General features: G+C 51.2%; 1 protein-coding gene across 1 annotated transcript in view; it reads left to right on the forward strand.

Moving 5' to 3' along the window:
• The window catches only part of HTRA2 (HtrA serine peptidase 2), a 136,792-nt gene that overhangs the window by 69,423 nt on the left and 40,870 nt on the right, over window positions 1–26,499 (forward strand). The window contains exons 3-5 of the mRNA XM_085642973.1: window positions 4,763–4,957; window positions 5,751–5,783; window positions 17,658–17,766. Coding sequence (XP_085499099.1) covers window positions 4,763–4,957; window positions 5,751–5,783; window positions 17,658–17,766 — 337 coding nt within the window. The remainder of the gene's footprint in view (window positions 1–4,762; window positions 4,958–5,750; window positions 5,784–17,657; window positions 17,767–26,499) is intronic.

The raw sequence follows: 26,499 nt of genomic DNA on the forward strand, positions 1-26,499 counted from the left end.
AGAAACCAGGGCATAGGGGCATTTATGTGACTGTGCCCTAAGAGAGCATGCCTGCCCCGAAGCTTTCGGCAGGGCCTGCTCGGGGTTCAGAAACCAGGGCACAGGGGCATTTATGTGACTGTGCCCTAAGAGAGCATGCCTTCCCGGAAGCTTTTGGCAGGGCCTGCTTGGGTTTTAGAAACCAGGGCATAGGGGCATTTATGTGACTGTGCCCTAAGAGAGCATGCCTGCCCCGAAGCTTTCGGCAGGGCCTGCTCGGGGTTCAGAAACCAGGGCATAGGGGCATTTATGTGACTGTGCCCTAAGAGAGCATGCCTGCCTGGAAGCTTTCAGCAGGACCTGCTCTGGTTTTAGAAACCAGGGCATAGGGGCATTTATGTGACTGTGCCCTAAGAGAGCATGCCTGCCTGGAAGCTTTCGGCAGGACCTGCTCGGGGTTCAGAAACCATGCCATAGGGGCATTTATGTGACTGTGCCTAAGAAAGCATGCCTGCCTGGAAGCTATCGGCAGGGCCTGCACGGGTTTCAGAAACCAGGGCATAGGGGCATTTATGTGACTGTGCCCTAAAAGAGCATGTCTGCCTGGAAGGTATCGGCAGGGGCTGCTTGGGTTTCAGAAACCAGGGCATAGGGGCATTTATGTGACTGTGCCCAAGACAACATGCCTGCCTGGAAGCTTTCGGCAGGGCCTCCTCGGGTTTCAGAAACTAGGTTATAGGGGTATTTATGTGACTGTACCCAGAAGAGCATGCCTGTTTGGAAGCTTTCAGCAGGACTTGCTCTGGTTGTAGAAACCAGTAGGGGTGGGCGGAATTTGCGTAATTGCGTTACGCAAATCTCCGCGAAACGGTAAAAAATCTCTGCGAACACGGAGAAATTCCGCGAACACGCGGAATTGCTTGTTCGCGATGCTTTTTTCCTGTTCGCAATTGCTGTTTGCGTGCTCGAGGAGAAATATCTCGCGAACATGCATTTTGAGAACGCGAACAAGCAAAAATTTCGCGAATTTGCGGAAAGCAGACTTTTGAGCAATTTCGCGTTCTCCGCGGAACGCGAAATTCCGCGAGCGGAACGGAATTTGCCGCCCAGGCCTAGAAACCAGGGCATAGGGTCATTTATGTGATTCTGCCGAAGAGAGCAAACATCATCGGGGGTAAAACATGTATGAGGGAGGGGAAATAAGAAGCAACATTCCGTCGGGTCCTGTGCGTCTGTCGCTGACATCACAAATACACGCCCTCCAGCCTTCCTAGCTCCTCCGCCCTGCAACACATAGGGAGCTAGGAACATAGCAGCGCTTCCTTAAATGTCACTTTGGACCCAATCCGGCCTTGCCATCGTCTCTGCATTCCAAAGACAAGCAGTGCGGCAGATGCTGATCTACCTGACACCTGGTCAGCGTCCAGGAAAAGCATTGGCAAAGTCAACCAGGCGTAGCTTAAGGACCTACTGCACTTTACAGAGTTTATGAAAGCGCTTCAGAGCAGCCAGATAGCAGAAGGGTGGTATAACAAGCATTTGCAATGCAATAGGTCTCGCATTTACGAGAGTTTGCGCTATTGACATTTAAAAACACCTCCGGACAATGCCGAAACCACTCGACCCCCACATGAGATGTGCAAAACAAGACGTTCTATTGATCTTCAGTGAAGTGATAATCACGAGAAAGAGGAACAAAGGGGTAATAGATCATGAACAGGCCTATTGGTACTAATAACAATCTTTTGTGGGCCTATGATCTTGATTTGCCAGCTGTATTTGGAGACGAAGATTGCTTTACTGAAGCTTCTCCTTGTTTTGCTCTGATATTTAATATGAATTACTACATTTTACATTTAGCAGAAAGTGCATTATCATCATTAACAATTTCTAATGTTTTATTGTGTCATCAACCTATTAGCCTATCCAATCTTAAATGGTGTATGTTTGTGTATATCTGCATTAACCCTCAGAGCTGAAGTTTTAAACTGTCATCATTATCATCAGCTAGAATCCGTCTTTGAGTTCATTTTTGAGGCAAGATTATTGTACAGGGAGAGCTTCTTTCCACAGGGCCCGACGTTGTTTATTTGGTTGAGTTCTGCTCTGTTCTACACAGAGGCCACTATTCTAAGTTGAAAGGAGCAGTATCTCTGGCAGGGACACCACTTTTCCCAGTTGTAACTGGTATGGTGTTTCTGCAGCCAGATACCCCAGGTGTAGAGACTTGGCTCATCTTTACCGGCTGGTAAAACCACATGCGGCTCAGGCTCCAAGCACAGTCCGAGCCTTGGCCCCCAGGCTCTGCCCTACCCTCTCCTAGGGCACAGGGGACCAAATAAATCTACAGCCTGCTAGACAGAGCCTCTCCTGCCCTCTGACGTTCCCACAACCAGGCCAACCCACTCCCCCTTACCTCCCGCTTTTAGAGGTGGTAAATACGGATACTAGGCCTATGCTGTAATAACAAGAAGCAGGTTTTTGGTATTTTTTTCTATAGGTTTTGTGTTCAAGAAGCTTTCTTTTTAACTGTTCCTATAAAATACCACTTGGAAGGAAATGTTGCTGATGGCTGTAAAACCAATAACTTTATTATTCCATCAACGTCCCATAGTAGCGACTTTATTAACGCATATGTTGCTCGGAAATGTGATTTACCATAATTAATGACACAATTTGTAATGGAGTGAAGAATGCCCTCGCATGAATAGAATGGGTTGGTAATACTTGCGGGAAGGTAGCGAATAAATATTATATAGTTAGCAACACGTACAACAATTAGTTCCTCAAACAATCTAAAAATAATTTGTCTTTTAAATGTCTCCCTTCATAAAGGAATATGAAGCTTTTCAAAGGAAAAACGAACTTAAATTGCACTACCAGCAGTATCCGTATTTGGGCTACTTTTGAGTTGGTTTTGGGCTAGAGAGCGTTCCAAAAATCTTACAAACGCTGCACGCCCCACTTCCAGCTTAGCAAAAACATGTAAGAGTTTGGATAATGGCGATGCGTGCGATACGTAGCGCAGTACCTAGTGATGTTTTCCCGTTCGTGTTTAGTTTTTTACGCGAGAACAAGCTGCTGAGCGTCGCCCGGGAGTTTACTAAGACTACAGGCGTGGTGAGTAAATGATTGACCATCTGAAGCAGAAATGTTCCTCAGTGAACGCAGAGCCTCCGTGGTGATTTAGTACAGCTAATTTAGTCGGTAGGGTAGAAATAGGGGTTATTTTGGATGATCGGCTACCTCTTTTTGAGGGGTGGGACTCTAGTATATGTCGGATTCAGTTTCAACATTTTGCGAGTCCGTCATTTCAGTGATAACGCTAAGATAGCAGTGTCTACATAACATCTCTTTATAATATGTCACCAAATTTGCTGTTTGTTTCTCAATATTAATAGTACTTTTTTAAGGATTCTATTTATTATTTTAAATGTGAAAGTCACAGGAAAAAAACACTGGGACGCTGCCAGCTCGGTCCATGTCATAACACTTTGATTGTTTGGCAGAAGGAATGGGACAAGTCCTAAAACAAGCTAGGGCTCTGATTTAGAATGATTATACTGCCCTGGGGCAGGTTAGCTGCCCGGAGTCCTCTTTCCGATCATCAGCGCCTGCAGCTAAAGTGCCTTACGCAGCCCGGTGGACATTGAATCGCGCCATGCGCGCACTGTGTTCACGCGGGGACAGGAGATGTGCATGTGTACGGAGTGCACATCTCCTGTCCGGGCGCACATGATTTGTCTCCCTTCGCGCCTCAAGGCGAAGCAACACATGCGCTGCGTTCGCTAGGCGAGACCTAAAAACATAATAAAAAGCGGACTGTGTTTACTCCGAGGGCTTCTGCTCTCGTTGGAAAGAAACCTCATCAGTCAGCAGTGCTACCAGTTTTGAACCGGAGAGAGATCTCTTACTGCTGCTTCTTATGGCTGCTCCTCTGGTGCGCTAACATTTGTTCTTCTACTTGGGGGGGAGAATGTGTTAATGTGTGTTAGTGTGTGTGGTAGTGTGTGCACGTGTGGTTGTGTTATATGCCACTCCACCCGCGAAGTTGGTGGACTTTTGGCTACTCTGTGTTATGCTTGTAAAGCGGTGTTCTGGCCAAATTCTGCCAACCAGCGTGTGGTGGATTTTTTTCTCACGCGTGGCTCGCCAACTGTGATTTGGCGTCCCCTAGCATGATTTTTGGTTGCTAGGAGCGCACCCGGTGAGATTTCTCCAACGCGGGAGGTCGCGACCGTTCACGGTCCGAAGGGTGCTGCTCAAGTAGAAAGTCTACTCCAGCGACAGCAGAATTCACGCGAGAAGCCGCACGCTCTGGCACGCCGCATGCTGCTGTCGGTATTGAGTTTTTCAGCGTGCATCGAGCTCTCGATGCTAAATCTCAGCACAACTACCCTATTTCTGCCCGGAAATTTTGGAATTCTGCAGGGTCTTGCTGAGTTTTTGGTGTAACTTTGCGAGTTCCACCGAGGCCTACCCCTGTGTCTTTTATTTGCTGATTTCCTAAAGCCGGCATTGATGCTCCTGTGAAGTAAGACTTGCCCATGGCTCAGTCATGGCAGCGACAGGTCCTTCTTTTCTTGTGCGCATTGACCTCTGCACTTGTCCCTGTTTGAGTTGGCACTTAGGGTGGTGGTTATGAATTCTTGAGCTACTTTCTATCAGAGCCTCTGGTTCATCATTTGCTTAACACTTGCTTTCCCTCTAAAGTCCCCATAACCTTCCCCTGCTGCGGCTCCGCCCATGGCATGTTTTAATGGGTCCCTTGCTTCCCACACAGCGCCCCCTTCCGACGCTGCCGCTGGGACGCTCCTCGGAGGTGCGGCAGGGTGAGTTTGTCGTCGCCATGGGCAGCCCCTTCGCGCTGCAGAACACCATCACCTCCGGGATCGTGAGCTCGACACGGCGCGGGAGCCAGGAGCTGGGGCTGTCCGGATGTGACTTCCAGTACATCCAGACGGATGCCGCCATCGATGTGAGTACAGCCTGCCAGTCCAGACTGGGCCTCGTTGCAGTTTCATGTCCTACTTGTTTTGGGTAAATGCCTTCAAAGATGAAAGCGTGTGAGCGCCTCGCCATCATTCATGCTGCAGCACGGTTTGTGTTTCTTTGTTTTCAGTAATTACACTCCACATACTGTGACCCCAGTTTTGTCAAGAACCTCTTCTCTTAAAGTAGTGATGTCATCCACACATATAGTGCTGTTTCCTTCGCAGCGAGTGCAGAGCCGTCCTCAGTCTGAGCTCTCTTCAGGTGCCCTGTGCTTGGTCTCCCCTCTCTGAACCTGCACTCACCCCCCCAGCTCGGGGTTATTCGCGCCCCCTGTCGCTGCTGCCGTTTCCTTCCCAGAAACCCAGCGCTGGTTGGTCTATCAGCCACACATACAAGTCATTTTCTACAGTTCTAAAGATGCAACATTTGTTGTATTCTAGACATGGGCGTTGTTGGCAGTGTGTCTGTTGTGGTAGGAAGAAATGTTTCGGGCCTTCTGTTGAGGGAGCAGTGGTTGAATGTAAGGGAATATAGGTTTATTCTGTACAGGATAGAGGATTTTAATTCCACATTAGGTGAGCCCTTCTGGAAGAGATGAACGCCGCTGTCTGTGGTTGGCACTTCTGAAGAGTTTGTGGCAGAGGGGAGTTGGAAGGGATGACCTGTGTCTACTTTAGACAAGTTTGGCGTCATCCTTGGTTTTCAAAAAAACTGTTCTCACTCGTATGGTTAAGAGCTATGGGGACTGTGATAACAGTGTCTGTCTTTCTTTGCAGTTTGGGAATTCGGGTGGACCCCTTGTCAATCTGGTAAGTATCACCACATTTCGGAAGTACTTTGGAGAGATGAGACCCGAGAGTTTCAGTGGCATTGGAGAGAGGGTCTGGCGGGATTCATAGTGTGCGGTCGGTGTTTTCATACATGGGACAGCATGTTTTATTTTAACAGCAGTAGTAATGTGTACTTCATCTCTGGCATGGCTTCATTAATCTATCAAGGTGAGACATGTTTTAAAGCCCTTTCAATCCACCTCTTGTTTGGGTACCTGTCTTATTTGCAACCCTCCATCATCTGCTCACCTATGCAAATCAGTCTTGACCCTGCTGCAATAGGAACAGTCCAGCCTGACGGCCAGACCAGGCCCGGCCCTCCTGGAACTGTAACACGCGCAACCAAAGAGCGGTTTCACCCTAGTTGGGGCTCTTCAGTCGGGTGCAGATCGGCTCCGGTGACAAAGGGAGCGCGAGACACACGTCTGGGCATACCTGTCGCACTTAGAACCCAGGACCGGTTTCACCCTAGTTTGGCTCTTCAGTCGGGTGTAGATCGGTTCCAGTGGCAAAGGGAGCACAGGACCCATGTCTGGGCATACCTGTCGCACTTAGAACCCAGGACCGGTTTCACCCTAGTCGGGGCTCTGCAGTCGGGTGTAGATCGGTTCCAGTGGCAAAGGGAGCACAGGACCCATGTATGGGCATACCTGTCGCACTTAGAATCTAGGACCAGTTTCACCCTAGTTGGGGCTCCTCAGTCGGGTGTAGATTGCTTCCAGTGGCAAAGGGAGCACAAGACCCATATCTGGGCATACCTGTCGCACTTAAAATCTAGGACCAGTTTCACCCTAGTTGGGGCTCTTCAGTCGGGTGTAGATTGCTTCCAGTGGCAAAGGGAGCACAAGACCCATATCTGGGCATACCTGTCGCACTTAAAACCCAGGGCCGGTTTCACCCTAGTTGGGGCTCTTCAGTCGGGTGTAGATTGGTTCCAGTGGCAAAGGGAGCACAGGACCCATGTCTGTGCATACCTGTCGCACTTAGAACCCAGGACCGGTTTCACCCTAGTTGGGGCTCTTCAGTCGGGTGTAGATTGGTGTAAGAGTCTTACCAAAGGATATTTCCGCAGGAGCGCCAGGGAGTCTCAGGAAACGGTCGTCAAGGCCTCAACCTTCCACCATCACCTAGTGCCTCTATCAAACCCTAGAGCACACAGATAACAGGGGAAAGAGGGGAAACAAAACAAGGAAAAAAGGGATAGCACTTCCTGGATCTTCAGACGCCACCTCACCGGCAGGTATTAGGATCTCGAGATTCTGAACAAATGATAAAGAAACAGTGAGGATCGTATCACTAGATTGTGGCACAAATGGTGGAGAGTTAAAACATGAATAAGTACCTATCTAATTAGTTTTGTACAGAAGAGAGATGCACAGGATTGGGTTTCTAGGCAGGATCAGCATTTCATAGGACTCTAATGATGGTCTCACAGGTATTAACTCAGTCAGGAAGCTTATCACCATCAAGAAACTTCTGCTCCTATAAAATATAATACCGATATGAGTACTGAGTTTATATCTAGATTCTACACATCCCCCATATACCCAGACGTTGTTACCATCACATCTTTTGGAGTTGTCCAGCGATGCATCGAGTGGTCATCCAGTTAAAAATAGGAAATCTGCACCAGGTCCCATAAACGACACAGTGTTCAATCCATGGGGGCTGCTTCATCCAGGAAACGGGACGGTAAGGTGAAAAGAACTAGGAGAGTTCACTGTAGGACAGCTGCTCTACTACTGCTCAGGAACGCACCAGGGTACAAGCACTGAGGGCGCCAAACCCGGCCGGCCAACGGGACAAAATCCGGAAGGCGGGCGGAGCAAGTGACCCCTAGCTTCAGCCTCTGAGACCGTATGCAGCAAGCTAGAAAATATGCCAAACAATGTACAAACGGGGGAAAAAGAATACCCGCGAAAACCCAGAGCTCTGGACCAGTAGCAAAAAGCAGCTACGAGTGACAAATCAGGAATACAACGGTCAGGGGGAACTCACAATTCCTCGGACAGACGAAAGGAAGCGGAAATCGGAAGTCCGTAATTCCACAACGGGGCAACACTAGAACGCGAAGCCCCGCTGTAACAGGAAGTCAGGCATTTATACTTGCCTGTCTGCCTCACGCACGCGCAATAGCGTGCCACCATCTTGACTCGGCTCTTGGTATTCTCGGCGTTCTCGGCAACCCTGACAATTGGTTCTAGTGGCAAAGGGAGCCCTAGTTGGGGCTCTTCAGTCGGGTGTAGATTGCTTCCAGTGGCAAAGGGAGCACAGGACCCATGTCTGGGCATACCTGTCGCACTTAGAATCCAGGACCGGTTTCACCCTAGTTGGGGCTCTTCAGTCGGGTGTAGATTGGTTCCAGTGGCAAAGGGAGCACAGGACCCATGTCTGGGCATACCTGTCGCACTTAGAATCCAGGACCGGTTTCACCCTAGTCGGGGCTCTTCAGTCGGGTGTAGATTGCTTCCAGTGGTAAAGGGAGCGCAGGACCCATGTCTGGGCATACCTGTCGCACTTAGAATCCAGGACCGGTTTCACCCTAGTTGGGGCTCTGCAGTCGGGTGTAGATTGCTTCCAGTGGCAAAGGGAGCACAGGACCCATGTCTGGGCACACCTGTCGCACTTAGAACCCAGGACCGGTTTCACCCTAGTTGGGGCTCTTCAGTCGGGTGTATATTGGTTCCAGTGGTAAAGGGAGCACAGGACCCATGTCTGGGCATACCTGTCGCACTTAGAATCCAGGACCGGTTTCACCCTAGTTGGGGCTCTGCAGTCGGGTGTAGATTGCTTCCAGTGGCAAAGGGAGCACAGGACCCATGTCTGGGCATACCTGTTGCACTTAGAACCCAGGACCGGTTTCACCCTAGTTGGGGCTCTGCAGTCGGGTGTAGATTGCTTCCAGTGGCAAAGGGAGCACAGGACCCATGTCTGGGCATACCTGTCGCACTTAGAACCCAGGACCGGTTTCACCCTAGTTGGGGCTCTTCAGTCGGGTGTAGATTGGTTCCAGTGACAAAGGGAGCACAGGACCCAGGAGCGGTTTCACCCCAGCTTTGCATTAATTTCTTCTGCCATCCCTGCAGCTTGACTCCCAGGGAAGAGAGTGCATATCTTCCCTTAGCCTTCCTAATGTGCTCCTCACCCCCCCTCTGTGCTCCGTGTTGTGCTTGCCGTCTTGCTAGTGTGCTTCTCCCTCTCCCACTCCTGTTGCACTCATGCCCATTTACTTTTCCTCACCCCAATCTGTATATTGCTCTCTCTTCGTTTTTTGCTTCCCTCCCTGTGCTATGTGTTGCTTCCCGTGCCCCTGTGTTGTTTCTCTCTCCTCTGTACTATGCTTTGTTTCCACCCCTTGGGCTCCAGGTTGTTGTCTTGCGCCCCTGTTTCTCCTTCTGCACTTGACTTCCAGAGAAGCTGAAGATAATTAGATCTGCTTCGCCGTAGAGGCAATGACGTACACTACTTTTGGCTCAGCTTCACCAGGAATCAAATCCTGCAGCCCGACTGCTGGCACCAAGAGCCCCTGGACCTGCAGTTACGGTCTGGGGTGTTACAGTGGAGGAGGTCAGGCCCTCCGCTTTCTTTCACTACGGTGCACGATTGCAACCTCTGCCGCATATACCCAGATGTGCTCCTGTTCTCCCGGAGGCGCTGCTGAGAGTGTGGCATGGGAGCAAAGCGGTCGCTTCTTCTTACTTCTTTCTGCTCCACAAACTTTACATTTGACTTCAAGGATTCCTGGTTTTAAATCATGTTTAGGTCTCACCAGGGAGACACTTTTACATGTATGTAGACAAAAGCCTGTTGTGGACGGCAGTGGTTTAAGTGGGATGACAAAGGGGGTGATGAGGGAAGTTGTCAAAAAGGAGTCTGGCTTAAGTAATTTAGGGAATGGCTTAAAACGTGTCCTGTGCTTTACATGCTGCCTGACCACTGGAGAGAGGCCAAGGGTTTGATGAGCGTGTCATCTGAACACTGTTATGGTCCGTTGACTCGCACTGGCTTCAGACTGCCCCATTGTGCACAGCCTCCCACAACCAGAACTCACCTGGACACCTAAATGCGACTTGTGTACCTTAGAAGCATTGGAAAACCCATCCTTTTAGAGCTGAGTCCTCGTGGCTTTGCCGATACATAGTTAAGTCTGTTCCTGTTGAAATGCAAAATGTACTAAAGCAAAGAGGGTTCACAAATGTTAACAAATTCAAAGTCTTTCTCTACATACAATATAGAATGTGTATTCAGTAACATATTGCTAAAACCATGGGCAAAGCCAGTAGGTCCCAAAGGTGTAGACGTATTGGCTTTGCCAATGCTTCTTGTCCCCTGCTTTCCATTATGTTTTTGTTCCTGAATAAGTGTGCATAAACAGGGTTACTTGTTACGTTTACTACAGCGTGTTAGTTTAGCTCCCTCGTATGTCTGCCAACTCGGAAAGTAAGATCTGTATTTAAGTTTGAGTTTGAAGTTGTATAGCTTGGCCATTAGACATTTAGAAGTGACCTGTGAACTAGAGGCTATTGTGGCTGTTTCTCTCCACCCCTGCTCAGCTCTGTCTCAGTTGTGGCTGTTCCTCTCCACCCCTGCTCGGCTCAACTCTGTCTCAGTTGTGGCTGTTTCTCTCCACCACAGGTGGGCTCAGCTCTGTCTCAGTTGTGGATGTTTCTCTCCACCCCTGCTCAGCTCTGTCTCAGTTGTGGCTGTTCCTCTCCACCCCTGCTCGGCTCAACTCTGTCTCAGTTGTGGCTGTTTCTCTCCACCACAGGTGGGCTCAGCTCTGTCTCAGTTGTGGATGTTCCTCTCCACCCCTGTTCAGCTCAGCTCTGTCTCAGTTGTGGCTGTTTCTCTCCACTCTTACCCTTCTCAGCTCTGTCTCAGTTGTGGCTGTTCCTCTCCACCCCTGCTCGGCTCAGCTCTGTCTTGGCTGTGGCTGTTCCTCTCCACCCCTGCTCGGCTCAGCTCTGTCTCAGTTGTGACTGTTCCTCTCTACCCCTGGCCGGCTGAGCTCGTCTCAGTTGTGACTGTTCCTCTCCACCCCAAATCAATGTCTGGGCGAACGCGCCGGCGGCGCGCCGGAGGCGCGCCGAAGGCGCGCCAAAGGCAAGCCCGTCTGCGCCCGTCCGCGCTAGACCGTCGCCGGGAGCCACAAACCCTGCCTCATTCAATGCCCAATTGAGTACTCACCTTACCAAGCGCATTACATACTCCAGTTTAGAGTTAAAAAACCTTAAAGATCACATACCCCCCACGCTCATTATTCACCAACCCAATTGTGTATCCAAAAATTCCCCGCTGCCATCGAAGGCCCTACTACTTGCCTACTTTGCGGTTTCCAGAGCATTCCTGCTCCTTCTACTATCGACCTGCCAATAACGAACATTGGGACCAGCTGGAACTGCTTTCTAGCTAATGTTCGCTCATTGCCCAAACACGCAACCAACATCTGGGACCTTATCTCGTCTACCCTCCCAGATATAGGATTTATCACTGAAACATGGCTAAAACCCTCCTCCAGCCCTGCTATCGCCATCGCAATACCGGATGGATACCATCTGCTCAAAGTTGACAGACCACGCAAAACAGGAGGTGGCATAGCCATCATATATAAAGATCCGATAAAAGCAACCATGCTTGATCAATATACCAGCAATAAAATTGAAATCCTAACCTTTAGATTGGACATCCATTCTCAGCTAAGCTGGAAAGGAGCACTAGTATATCGTCCTCCAGGTCCCATTTCTGACTCTATTCACCATCTCCTCAATACATATAGCTAACCTTTTAAAGACCGCAGACAACACTCCCAAAGTCCTTTTTCAAGTACTCAACTCCCTCGTCAATCCCAAAGCCTGTAATCCAGAAGATGAACCTACTCAGGCACTCTGTGATAACATTGCCAATCACTTCTCACAGAAAATAAATTATATATATAACAAAATAACTACCAATACCACAAACCACAATCACCACAGCACATTAATCTCCCCCCCTCCCCCCACACTTATCCTCCAAAAATTCCCTCTGCTCACAACCCAAGAAACTGAATTGCTCCTTAAATCTGCCAAGTCAGGCTCCCCCAAGGATCTCAAAAAGTCTAGCAGGGGAACTGGCTTCTCCCCTCTGTCATATCCTCAACAAATCCATCGTGGAAGGCAAGCTACCTGACGACTGGAAGGCAGCACAGGTCATGCCTATAAGAAAGAACACAAAACTTGGCCCGAATGTGATATCCAATTATCGCCCAATTTCATTACTCCCCTTACATAGTAAACTGCTAGAAAAACATATCAATACTCACTTGTCCGCATTCATTGAATCTTCCGGCTGTCTTGACCAAACACAATCGGGATTTCGGCCTCGACACAGCACAGAATCAGCCTTAGTCAATATTATTGATGACATTCGAATGCAGACTGTCACGGGTCGAGCAGTAATTCTCATACTGCTCGACCTGTCCGCTGCATTCGATACCATTTCACACCAGATTTTATTAGAAAGATTACAAATCATAGGAGTACAGGACGCGGCTCTGGATTGGCTAAGGAACTTCCTCAAAGGAAGAACCCAAACAGTCAACTTGGGACGCTTCAGTGCTAAGACCACCTCAGTCACAAAGGGAGTTCCTCAAGGCTCCTGCCTCAGTCCATCTCTCTTTAATGTGTATGTAGCCCCCCTAGCTACTCTCCTGAGAAACATCGGATTCACTCCACTTTCTTACGCTGACGACACTCAGCTTCTCCTTTCGTTTGATAAAGATTCTCCCAATACCAAAAATATCTTCTATGAAGGCATGCAAACAATAACATCATGGATGAGCAATAATTTCCTACAGCTCAATGCAGGAAAAACTGAAATAATGTTGTTCAAGGATGCAATTTCTAGCTGGGCACCGAGTTGGTGGCCCGAAGAACTAGGCCCCCCCCCCCTTCCCCTAAACCAGTGGTCAAAAACCTTGGAGTCTTAATTGACAACAAACTCAATTTAGAGGAGCACATTAATTCAACCAAACGTGCATGCTTCCATGCCCTTGGCCTACTCCGGAGAGTATTCCATTTTCTCCCCTCCTCCACTCGGAAAACTTTGGTACATGCCCTAGTACTAAGCCGCCTGGACTTCAGCAACGCCCTACTTATTGCCGCAAAGGAGTCCTCACTGAGCAGCCTACAGGTAGTTCAGAACACGGCAGCTCGTCTAATAACTAGTGCTCCCCACCGCACACCCTCTCTTCCTCTACTTCGTAAACTACACTGGTTACCAATACGTAGGAGGATCCAGTTCAAAATCTGCTGTCTGGTATTCAAAGGCCTTAACCATATGGGACCGACATATTTGGCAGACAAACTAGTTAGATACTCCCCATCACGTACCTTACGTTCCCAAGGAAAAGGTCTCCTTACCATGCCAAGGATTAAACAAACCAGATTGGGAGGCAAATCATTCTCCTACCTTGCCCCCCAACTTTGGAATCGGCTACCCCTGGATATCCGGCTCTGCAATAACTACTTGTCTTTTAGAAAAAAACTGAAAACAACTCTCTTCTAAACCCATTCAGCATTCTCCCTACTCGTCCACAGCGCGGAGATACCCCACCCGGGGTGATTCATGCGCTTTATAAATGACATAAATAAATAAATAAATTAGCTCAGCTCTGTCTCAGTTGTGGCTGTTCCTCTCCACCCCTGGCCGGCTTAGCTCTGTGTCGGTCGTGGCTGTTCCTCTCCACCCCTGCCCTTCTCTGCTCTGTCACAGTTGTGACTGTTCCTCTACACCCCAGGTGGGCTCAGTTGTGGCTGTTTCTCTCCACCCCTGCTCGGCTCAGCTCTGTCTCAGTTGTGAGTGTTCCTCTCCACCCCTGCTCGACTCAGCTCTGTCTCAGTTGTGGCTGTTCCTCTCCACCCTTGCTCGGCTCAGCTCTGTCTCAGTTGTGGCTGTTCCTCTCCACCCCTGCTCGGCTCAGCTCTGTCTCAGCTGTGGCTGTTCCTCTCCACCCCTGTTCAGCTCAGCTCTGTCTCAGTTGTGGCTGTTCCTCTCCACGCCTCCTCTGTCTCATTTGTGGCTGTTTCTCTCCACCCCAGGTCGGCTCAGCTCTGCCTCAGTTGTGACTGTTCCTCTCCACCCCTGTTCAGCTCAGCTCTGTCTCAGCTGTGACTGTTCTTCTCCACCCCTGTTCAGCTCCGCTCTCTCAGTTGTGACTATTCTTCTCCACCCCTGTTCAGCTCAGCTGTTTCTCAGTTGTGGTTGTTCCTCTCCACCCCAAGTCAGCTCGGTTTCATTTGTGACTGTTCCTCTCTACGTCTGACCAGCCCAGCTCTGTCTCAGTTGTGACTATTCCTCTCCGCCCGTGCTCGGCTCAGCTGTCTCAGTTGTGACTGTTCCTCTCCACCCCTGCTCGGCACAGCTCTGTCTCAGTTGTGGCTGTTTCTCTCCACCCCAGGACGGCTCTGCTGTGTCTCAGTTCTGACTGTTCCTCTCCACTCCTGCCCTTCTCTGCTCTGTCTTGACTGTTCCTCTCCACCGCTGCTAGGCTCAGCTCTGTCTCAGTTGTGGCTGTTCCTCTCCACCCCTGGTCGGCTCATCTCTGTCTCAGTTGTGGCTGTTTCTCTCCACCCCAGGTCGGCTCAGCTCTGCCTCAGGTGTGACTGTTCCTCTCCACCCCGTTCAGCTCAGCTCTGCCTCTTCCTCTCCACCCCTGTTCAGCTCAGCTCTGTCTCAGTTGTGGCTGTTCCTCTCCACCCCTGGCCAGCTCAACTCTGTCTCAATTGTGACTGTTCCTCTCCAACCGTGGCCGGCTGAGCTCTGTCTCAGTTGTGGCTGTTCCGATCTACCCCTGGCTGGCTCAGCTCTGTCTCAGTTGTTGATGTTTCTCTCCACCCCAGGTGGGCTCAGCTCTCTTCACCCCAGGTGGGCTCAGCTCTGTCGTGGCCGTTCCTCTCCACCCCTGGCCGGCTTAACTCTCTCGGTCGTGGCTGTTCCTCTCTACCCCTGCCCTTCTCTGCTCTGTCACAGTTGTGACTGTTCCTCTACACCCCTGCTTGGCTCAATTTTGTCTCAGTTGTGGCTGTTTCTCTCCACCCCAGGTGGGCTCAGTTCTGTCTCAGTTGTGGCTGTTTCTCTCCACCCCTGCTCGGCTCAGCTCTGTCTCAGTTGTGACTGTTCCTCTCCACCCCTGCTTGGCACGGCTCTGTCTCAGTTGTGGCTGTTTCTTTCCACCCCAGGACGGCTCGGCTCTGTCGTGACTGTTCCTCTCCACCCCTGCTCGGCTCAGCTGTGTCTCAGTTGTGACTGTTCCTCTCCACCCCTGGTCGGCTCAGCTCTGTCTCAGTTGTGGCTGTTTCTCTCCACCCCTGTTCAGCTGAGCTCTGCCTCAGTTGTGATTGTTCCTCTCCACCCCTCCTCTGTCTCATTTGTGACTGTTTCTCTCCACCCCTGCTGTTCTCTGCTCTGTCTCATTTGTGGCTGTTTCTCTCCACCCCAGGTCGGCTCAGCTCTGCCTCAGTTGTGACTGTTCCTCTCCACCCCTGTTCAGCTCCGCTCTCTCAGTTGTGACTATTCTTCTCCACCCCTGTTCAGCTCAGCTGTTTCTCAGTTGTGGTTGTTCCTCTCCACCCCAAGTCAGCTCGGTTTCATTTGTGACTGTTCCTCTCCACGTCTGACCAGCCCAGCTCTGTCTTAGTTGTGACTATTCCTCTCCGCCCGTGCTCGGCTCAGCTGTCTCAGTTGTGACTGTTCCTCTCCACCCCTGCTCGGCACAGCTCTGTCTCAGTTGTGGCTGTTTCTCTCCACCCCAGGACGGCTCTGCTGTGTCTCAGTTCTGACTGTTCCTCTCCACTCCTGCCCTTCTCTGCTCTGTCGTGACTGTTCCTCTCCACCGCTGCTAGGCTCAGCTCTGTCTCAGTTGTGGCTGTTCCTCTCCACCCCTGGTCGGCTCATCTCTGTCTCAGTTGTGGCTGTTTCTCTCCACCCCAGGTCGGCTCAGCTCTGCCTCAGGTGTGACTGTTCCTCTCCACCCCGTTCAGCTCAGCTCTGCCTCTTCCTCTCCACCCCTGTTCAGCTCAGCTCTGTCTCAGTTGTGGCTGTTCCTCTCCACCCCTGGCCAGCTCAACTCTGTCTCAATTGTGACTGTTCCTCTCCAACCGTGGCCGGCTGAGCTCTGTCTCAGTTGTGGCTGTTCCGATCTACCCCTGGCTGGCTCAGCTCTGTCTCAGTTGTTGATGTTTCTCTCCACCCCAGGTGGGCTCAGCTCTCTTCACCCCAGGTGGGCTCAGCTCTGTCGTGGCCGTTCCTCTCCACCCCTGGCCGGCTTAACTCTCTCGGTCGTGGCTGTTCCTCTCCACCCATGCCCTTCTCTGCTCTGTCACAGTTGTGACTGTTCCTCTACACCCCTGCTTGGCTCAATTTTGTCTCAGTTGTGGCTGTTTCTCTCCACCCCAGGTGGGCTCAGCTCTGTCTCAGTTGTGGCTGTTTCTCTCCACCCCTGCTCGGCTCAGCTCTGTCTCAGTTGTGACTGTTCCTCTCCACCCCTGCTTGGAACGGCTCTGTCTCAGTTGTGGCTGTTTCTTTCCACCCCAGGACGGCTCGGCTCTGTCGTGACTGTTCCTCTCCACCCCTGCTCGGCTCAGCTGTGTCTCAGTTGTGACTGTTCCTCTCCACCCCTGGTCGGCTCAGCTCTGTCTCAGTTGTGGCTGTTTCTCTCCACCCCTGTTCAGCTGAGCTCTGCCTCAGTTGTGATTGTTCCTCTCCACCCCTCCTCTGTCTCATTTGTGACTGTTTCTCTCCACCCCTGCTGTTCTCTGCTCTGTCTCATTTTTGTGACTGTTTCTCTCCACCCCAGGTCGGCTCAGCTCTGTCTCAGTTGTGATTGTTCCTCTCCACCCCTGTTCAGCTCAGCTCTGTCTCAGTTGTGATTGTTCCTCTCCACCCCTCCTCTGTCTCATTTGTGACTGTTTCTCTCCACCCCAGGTCGGCTCAGCTCTGTCTCAGTTGTGATTGTTCCTCTCCACCCCTCCTCTGTCTCATTTGTGACTGTTTCTCTCCACCCCAGGTCGGCTCAGCTCTGTCTCAGTTGTGATTGTTCCTCTCCACCCCTCCTCTGTCTCATTTGTGACTGTTTCTCTCCACCCCAGGTCGGCTCAGCTCTGTCTCAGTTGTGATTGTTCCTCTCCACCCCTCCTCTGTCTCATTTGTGACTGTTTCTCTCCACCCCAGGTCGGCTCAGCTCTGTCTCAGTTGTGATTGTTCCTCTCCACCCCTCCTCTGTCTCATTTGTGACTGTTTCTCTCCACCCCAGGTCGGCTCAGCTCTGTCTCAGTTGTGATTGTTCCTCTCCACCCCTGTTCAGCTCAGCTCTGTCTCAGTTGTGATTGTTCCTCTCCACCCCTCCTCTGTCTCATTTGTGACTGTTTCTCTCCACCCCAGGTCGGCTCAGCTCTGTCTCAGTTGTGATTGTTCCTCTCCACCCCTCCTCTGTCTCATTTGTGACTGTTTCTCTCCACCCCAGGTCGGCTCAGCTCTGTCTCAGTTGTGATTGTTCCTCTCCACCCCTCCTCTGTCTCATTTGTGACTGTTTCTCTCCACCCCAGGTCGGCTCAGCTCTGTCTCAGTTGTGATTGTTCCTCTCCACCCCTCCTCTGTCTCATTTGTGACTGTTTCTCTCCACCCCAGGTCGGCTCAGCTCTGTCTCAGTTGTGATTGTTCCTCTCCACCCCTCCTCTGTCTCATTTGTGACTGTTTCTCTCCACCCCAGGTCGGCTCAGCTCTGTCTCAGTTGTGGTTGTTCCTCTCCACCCCAGGTGGGCTCAGGTCTGGCTCAGGAGTTCGTGCTCATGCTGTGAAATGTCTTTCTTTGCATAGGACGGGGAAGTGATTGGTGTGAACACAATGAAGGTTACTACTGGGATCTCCTTCGCTATCCCTTCTGACAGACTCCGGGACTTCCTTCAGCGGGAAGAGCAGAGGAAAAGTAAGCTTTGTCCCCTCCTTTCTTCCATGCCCAGGTCCCCTCATTTCCCTTCGTACCTTATTCTGTTTGTTTCTGATTTTGCACCGTGGGTTTTATTGCAGACTTAGACCGTGCTAGGAGTGCATTTAACTCTGTGCGTTCATTGTATGTGGTCCGTCGGCCAGAGACTGCAAAGGAGCCTGTTGATGATTCCGCCACAGTAACTGGACAATTCTAAACTTTTCCTTGTGCAAATGTGCCTCATTTACTCATGCATTCAACATCAACACCAGGGAACTGCCTGGCCACAGTTAGCTGCACAAGTAGTTTTCTTCTGTCCAAATTATTAGCATCACATCACATATCCTCTGATGTTAGGTTGTTGGATGCACTATTTTAAGAGACGCTTTACTGTCGCCTAATGCTATCTGAGATGCGTGCGAGAGCTAAACGTGTAGAAAGAAAAGAAGATTCAAAAACATATTGCTGTCAGTTACCTTGCCTGTATTTTCTGTCCACTTACCCGCATTTAAAATCTTGAAGGGAACCGATTGTTCCTTACACTGCATTTTGCACATTGCTCCCGCTTTCTTTTAAATATTTGGCTTAAAATAATCGTTTTTAAAATAAAGGAACAAATATCTGCTGCTACTGACATTTTATTTGTCTTTAACTGTGCTTAGTTGGGCTCTGTTCTTTAGGCTGTTCTGCGCCGGTTGTCCCTCTTCAGTTTTGCTGAGGACACAGACCTAGCGCCATTTTTGTTAGCGCTCTAGTTTTTGTAGCCTGCATCTGCTATTTAAACTCTGCAGATGCGCGCACGCGCAGCTGGTGCGCCGTGGGTGCGCCAGAGGCGCGCCCGAGGCGCGCCTGTCTGCGCCCGTCCTCGCTCGGCCAGGCCCAGGGGCCAGACCCCTTAGTCTTTCGAAGCTCTACTCGACTGTAGAATTAATGGCACTTGACATAGGGAGTCACACCCTAGAAAGGCACATTTTAAAGAGATTACATCGGGAAAATCTTCTACGGGAAAACAAGGCGGACCTTTTGTTGGCCTCTACGCGCCCGGGCCACGACATTGTAGTCTCGAATAAATCACCGGGACTAAAAATAATACTCCTTAACACTCGTTCACTCCAGAAACATCATCTGGAAGTTTTTTCCCTCCTCCAGGAGAGTGATATAGATGTACTCGCCCTTACGGAGACCTGGCTACATGACTCCTCCATTCCCGATATAATTGCGGCACTGCCTGAGAACTTTGATGCTCTCTGGCATAATAGGACAGGGGATTTAAGAGGAGGAGGGGTGGCCCTCCTCTTCAAAAAACTCCTAACGGTAACTAAGGTGTTGGCCGAAAATATCGAGGGCGCAGACTTACTGGGAATTAAGGTTACTTTTAAAAACTCATGTGTTCTATTAATGGTAACCTACCGCCCCCCCACAGACTTCCCCTAAGTTTATTGACTTTTTTTTGGAAGTCGTTTCAGACTTATGCTCTAGGTATAAACTTTGTCTACTGGTAGGTGATTTCAATTTCCAGTGGGATAAGTCACAAAAAGTGCCCGCTGCCAGCCAGCTAGAAGTGGTATTACAATCCTTTAATCTTGTTCAATTAGTTGATAAACCTACCCATATTAAAGGCCATATTTTAGATCTCGTCTGGACCTCACAGCCACTGGCAGTTTTAACCAGTATTAGCCCCTGTGCCTGGTCGGACCATTCAATAGTTAGCTGTTGGGTTCCGACCGAGAGCCCATTCCTTCAGCATCTGCCGGTATGGAAGTGGATACGGGACTGGAAAAAAATAGAGACAGCGCAGTTTATGGCACTCCTCACCTGTTCCACTTCTAACACCACTGGCCGTAGCTTAGATCAAGTCTATGATCTCTTTAAGGCCACCCTTTGTAAAGCCTTTGACCAATTGGCGCCAGAGCGGAAGATCAAAGTAAGAGACAGAGTCCAGGGGGCGCCTTGGTTCAATGAAGCGCTTAGAGTGAGTAAGCAGAATCTTCGTCAGGCTGAGAAACGATGGCGAAAAAACTATGATCCTTTTCAACTTGTCTCATATAAAAAGCTATTTACCTCATATAAACAAGCGATCCTCGTAAGGAAGGCGGAGTTTTATGAGAATAGGATTTCAGAGGCTCTTAACAAACAGAAGGAAACGTTTAGAATCGTGAAAGAGCTGAGCCAAAAAACGACACGTATATCCCAAGACGCCCCCAGTGATTGCAACGCTTACCAATTGTTCTTTCTTCGTAAAGTTAAGGACATCCTCTTAGAGATCGAAGAGACTGATCTCGGTCGAAGCGCCCTGATGCCGGTTAGAGTTCAGTCACTCTCAGCTCCGCTGGGTGTTCAACTCACCCGTTTCCCTCGTCTTGATGCCCCAGCCTTAAAACATTTGGTAAACAGGGTAAAATCGGGTTCTCCGGCAGACCCTTGCTCCCCGGATATCTTTCGTATGGCTATCACGGGCATGGAGAAACAGACTCTGTCTCCTAAATTCCTCGCTGGAAACGGGTTATGTACCAGCTGACCTAAAAGAAGCCAGGGTTACACCTTTGTTGAAAAAGATGGGAGCGGATGTGACTGACCTGAAAAACTACAGGCTGATTTCTCAGCTCCCCTTTGTATCAAAGCTTTTGGAACAACATGTCCTCAAAACTCTCAACATTTTTAGAGGACCATAAGCTGCTCCAGGTCAGACAGGCGGGCTTTAGAGCACAGAGCTGGTGATGCTGTCTGTCCTGGATGAGCTGAGAATTGCTGCCGAAAGGAAAACTTCAAATGCCCTGATTTTACTTTGATCTATCAGCGGCATTCGATACAGTTAGCCACAAAATTTTACTGACCCGTCTTACGGATGCAGGTATTAAGGGACTAGCATACCAATGGCTGGAGTCCTTTCTGTCGGGGCGTACCCAGCGGGTCCAACTGGGCACACAGATATCAGACAAGGGCTCTCTGACCTGCGGAGTCCCTCAGGGTTCTGCTTTGTCCCCTCTCCTTTTCAATCTATACCTCCAACCACTGGTGGAGAGCCTGGCACACATGGATTGTCAAGTTTTTAACTACGCCGACGATACACAACTTTTGATACAACTTGATAACTCGAGACTAGCTCAGGAAAGAGTTCAGAATATATTACGGTTTACCGTAAAGTGGATGTCGGCCAACTCGCTTAAGATCAATCCCGACAAGACAGAGGTCCTGACTGTCCCCCCAAAAAACAGCCCGTGGTGTGAACTTTTTTGGCCACGGGAGCTGGGGTCTGCCCCCTCCCCAGTCCCTGTGGTGAAAAGTTTAGGTATTAAAATAGACTCTGATCTCACCATGGCTAGGCAAGTTACATCAGTTGTGGGGACATGCATTGGCCTCCTGAGGCAATTACGTAAACTTGTGCCCCTCCTGCCTACGACCTCATTGCAGATGATTGTGTGTGCTACCATTATTTCAAGGCTGGATTATGGCAACGCCTTGTACATTGGCCTGCCATTAAACTTGATCAGGAAATTGCAGGTGGTGCAGAATGATGCAGCCCGTCTGATTTTTGGCCTGCCCAGAAGGGCGCATGCCTCTGACCTCCTTACCAAACTGCACTGGCTGCCGATGAAGCAAAGAGCCATCTTCAAATGCCTCTGCATCACTCATAAAGCCCTATTCGGCCAGGCCCCTGCATACATTAAGGAGCGCTTTCAAATATATACCCCGAGACGTATTCTGCGGTCCTCGGAGGCGGGTCTTTTAGTCCCCCCTCGGTTTAAACTCACCTCCAAGGGGGGCAGGGCTTGTTCGACTCTTCTTCCACATCTCTGGAATAACCTGCCAGAACACCTGCGCAAGGAGCCCGTTCTTTTGAAATTCAGGAAACTTCTTAAAACTATCCTGTTTAGAGAGTCATTAGAATAACACCTCACTTTTTCTTATGTTATTGCACGGTACTAGGACGCTATCTTCCTCTCCAAAGCGCGAAGAGACCAGTTGGTGAATCTGCGCTATATAAAAGTCCTTTAACATAACATTGACATCATTTAATTAAGCTTTCCTCTTGAACTAGAGTCACTGCATGAGTGCCTCTGTTTTCTGACTCCTACTAATGATATTTCTGCAAGAGATGACCGGTCCTAGTCTTCACATTCATAGATTGGAATGCTGCAGGGCAACAAGAGATTCTGGGTAAAGATTTCCCCCTACGGTGCATTTGAAATGCATCCACCAGCATGGTACAACACGTTTGACCTGTTCCTCGCCCCTATCTGCTGCAATGTTCAAATAGTAACAATGAGAGCACATTTTCAGTCAATTCTCTGATGCAAGGCGCTTCCTGTGTGAGCTTTATCCTGTCTTGCCTGAATACTTAACCGAATTAGTGAAAGTCTCCAATATCGTACAGTACTCCTTCCGCCGTACAAGTGAAGCTTCAGTATACATCATTCAGTAATCTTCATTCTGTAAGCATATCCAGCCTTGGGCAGTGCTCCTTCTGCCAACTTGGGGGTAGCAATATTGGTGGAAACCACAAGTGAAAGGTTTGCCACATGACTTTGATTTTGATGGTGACTTGGGCCTCTATCACGATAGGGCAAGGGTTGCCTCGGAGTGCAGCTATCAGCATCCTCTGAGAGAATCCTCGGAGTGCGGGTGGGCTTCCGCCTCCTCGGAGGGCTGGCCAGCGTACGCCTCCTCGGAGTGCGGGTGGGCGTCCGCCTCCTCGGAGTGCGGGTGGGCGTCCGCCTCCTCGGAGTGCGGGCGGGCGTCCGCCTCCTCGGAGTGCGGGCGGGCGTCCGCCTCCTCGGAGTGCGGGCGGGCGTCCGCCTCCTCGGAGTGCGGGCGGGCGTCCGCCTCCTCGGAGTGCGGGCGGGCGTCCGCCTCCTCGGAGTGCGGGCGGGGCGTCCGCCTCCTCGGAGTGCGGGCGGGGCGTCCGCCTCCTCGGAGTGCGGGCGGGGCGTCCGCCTCCTCGGAGTGCGGGCGGGGCGTCCGCCTCCTCGGAGTGCGGGCGGGGCGTCCGCATCCTCGGAGTGCGGGCGGGGCGTCCGCCTCCTCGGAGGGCAGGTAGGGAAAGTTTATCATTTTGCAGATTACTCTAAAGCCTGCAATGGTGGTAATAACCCCGACAGACCAAAGCCATAAAGGGGAATGCTAGTTTGTCGAAGTGAGATATTCAATTTTACATTTTGATGTGAAATAAGTTCGAAATGAAGCACGATGGAATATGCATGTATATGATATATTGTGAACATAGCCAAAAGACAGCAGGACTCTGTACATATTCAAAGACAAGCAAAAAATCAACGAGTAATAGGAGTGGAAGCTGGATTTGTGGACGGTTAATGCATTCCCTTATTTAAAGAGATGAGTCTTAAACTCTTTCCTAAATTAGAGCAGGCTGTGGATGAGATTGCTGCAGTGTGTCGAGGGTCCCTAATGGGGGCCCTCTTGGGTCTTTGAGGCTATAGATAGGGCCTTGCGTCCATCCAGATGCACGAGTGTGAGGGCTTGAACGGACCCTTCTGCGGGAAACGCTTCGACTTGTAGCTGAGTGAGCTGCAACCCGGCCGCCCCGAAACGCACCCACGGACCCTTCTCCTGCCGCAGCTGCAGCTTCACCTGCGACAGAACCACCAAACCATCAAGGACCAGATCCAACCACCTCCGCTGCATAATCCTCAACACCCGCTCCGCACGGAGACACGCCATCTAGCTCTGGGACCTGCTCGACGCCACTGCCCCAGACGTAGCCTTCCTGACCGAGACGTGGTGGAACGACATCGCCATTGCCATCCCAGACAGCTACAAGATCTCCCACAGGGACCGCGCCAACGGCATCGGAGGAGGAATTGCCATCGTCCACAAGTCCACCCTCAAGGTCCCCACCCACGCAGACGACACCCTCAACGCCGCCGAACACCTGCGCTTGCGGATCCACACCGACCCCAACACCACCCTCAGAGGTACGCTCGTCTACAGACCCGCCTGGCCCAGTTCAGCGACTCCATCGCCGACCTCGCCAGCACCCACGCACTCGCCTCCACGGACTACATCCTCCTCGGGGACCTGAACTTCCACCTCGAGAACAACAACGACGTCAACTCCACCACGCTGATTGGCAACCTCGCCAGCCTCAGCCTCAGACAACTCGTCACTGCACCCACCCACGCCGCCGGCCACATGCTGGGTGCCGTCTTCTCCACAAGCACCCACGTCGCCTTCAACCACACCACCGAACCCCACTGGACCGACCACCGCTGCATTCACTTCACCTTCAAAAAACCAACCACGCATCCACCGCACCCAACAGCTGCCTCGCCGCGGCTGGAGGAAAGTCACCGAAGACCAGCTGCTCACCACCCTCTCCCAGAACCCACCCACTGACCCCACCAACCCAGATGCCGCAGCCCGCAACCTCAGACAGTGGATCGACGACTGTGCCAACACCCTCACCCCACTGAAGAAACCCCCCAACAGCCACGCCAGCAAGAGAGCCACCTGGTTCACTGACAAGCTCCTGGCCTCCAAGCGCGCATGCCGGAAACTGGAGAAGAAATGGCTCCACGAACGTACATTGGACAACCACGCAGCCCACAAGGTCGCCACCCGCAGACACCACCACCTCATCAGATCGGCCAAGAGGTCCTCCTTCAAAGACCGCCTGGATAACAACGCACACAACAGCAAAGAGCTCTTCCGCATCGTCAAAGAACTATCCAACCCCAGCGCCAACACCAACGACATCCCGCCCTCACAGGAACTGTGCGACTCACTGGCCATCTTTTTCCACCGCAAGATCGCTGACATCAACGACAGTTTCAACACCATGACCGACCCGACCACGCTAGACTCCACCCCTCCTCCGAACACCAACAACGACAACCGCCTTACCTCCTGGTCCAACGTCAGCGACGATGAGACACGCAAGGTCATAAACTCCATCCACTCAGGATCTCCGACAGACCCGTGCCCACACCACATATTCAACAAGGCAGACGCAGCCATCGCCCCCCAACTACGGAAGGTCATCAACATCTCCTTCGAAACAGCGACATTCCCGTAAAGCTGGAAGCACACCGAAATCAACGCCCTCCTCAAGAAGCCCAAGGCGGACCCCAAGGACCTCAAGAACTTCCGGCCCATCTCCCTACTCCCGTTCCCGGTGAAGGTCATCGAGAAAATCATCAACATGCAACTGACCCACCACCTCGAAGACAACAACATACTGGACCCGTCCCAATCCGGATTCAGACAAAACCACAGCACCGAGACTGCCCTCATCGCCGCTACAGACGACATCAGGCGCCAACTAGACCACGGCGAAACATCAGCCCTCATCCTCCTAGACCTCTCGGCCGCCTTCGACGCGGTCTGCCATCGCACTCTAAAAACACGCCTCCAAGAAGCCGGTATCCAAGAGAAGGCCCTCGACTGGACCACATCCTTCCTCTCCGGCAGATCCCAGAGCGTCCGCCTCCCACTCTTCAGATCCAAAGCCACCGACATCATCTGCGGCGTCCCCCAGGGCTCCTCCCTCAGTCCTACGCTATTCAACATCTACATGGCCCCCTCGCACAAGTGGCCCGCCACCACAACCTCAACATCATCTCCTACGCCGACGACACTCAGCTCATCCTCTCCCTCACCAAGGACCCGCGTACCGCCAAAACCAACATCCACGACGGAATGAATGGATGAGGAGCAGCCAGCTGAAACTGAACTCGGACAAGACCGAGGTCCTCATCCTCGGACCCAACCCCTCGGCCTGGGACGACTCCTGGTGGCCGAACACTCTCGGGACAGCACCGACACCCACCGACCACGCACGCAATCTAGGATTCATCCTATACTCCTCCCTCTCCATGTCCAAACAGGTCAACGCCGTCTCCTCCTCCTGCTTCAACACCCTCCGCACACTTCGCAGGATCTACAAGTGGATCCCGACCGAAACAAGAAGAACGGTGACACAGGCCCTCGTCAGCAGCAGGCTGGATTACGGCAACGCACTCTACGCCGGAATCCCAGCCAAACACCTACGACGACTACAGCGCATCCAAAATGCCTCCGCCCGACTGATCGTCAACTTCCCCCGCCGCAGCCACATTACTCCCACCTGACAAACCTACACTGGCTCCCCGTCGACAAGAGGATCACCTTCAAACTCCTCACCCACGCACACAAAGCACTCCACGACACCGGACCAACCTACCTGAACAGCAGACTCAGCTTCCACACCCCCACCCGCCAGCTCCGCTCCGCCAGCCTCGCACTCGCCGCCGTCCCCCGCATCCAACGAACAACCTCCGGCGGCAGATCCTTCTCCTACCTCGCCGCCAAGACCTGGAACACCCTACCCACCCAGCTACGGCAGACCGAAGACTTACTCGCCTTCAGAAGACTCCTCAAGACCTGGCTCTTTGAGCAGTAGCGCTACTTATCCCCCCCCCCTCTCAGCGCCTTGAGACCCTCACGGGTAAGTAGCGCGCCTTACAAATACCATGATGGATTGATTGATCTTTATTTTTTGGCAATGTGTTCTTTCATGGTGCATCTTGGCATTTGGTGAAAGTTTGGGTTCAAAGGCATCAAGGTTCATGCCATTGAGTCAAGTTTGTTGTAGGAGAGTAGGGTCTGCACTTATGTTGCCCCCACTTTTTTTCTGTAGTTAACACTGTTTTCTGGCTATAGTCTGGCTGGGACCCTGCTAATCAGAGCACCAGCCTCTCAGTTCTCTCTAAACACTTGGAGTGCATATTAGGTGCA

The sequence above is a fragment of the Triturus cristatus genome, chromosome 2_2 (assembly GCF_964204655.1).
Source record: "Triturus cristatus chromosome 2_2, aTriCri1.1, whole genome shotgun sequence".
NCBI lineage: Eukaryota > Metazoa > Chordata > Amphibia > Caudata > Salamandridae > Triturus > Triturus cristatus.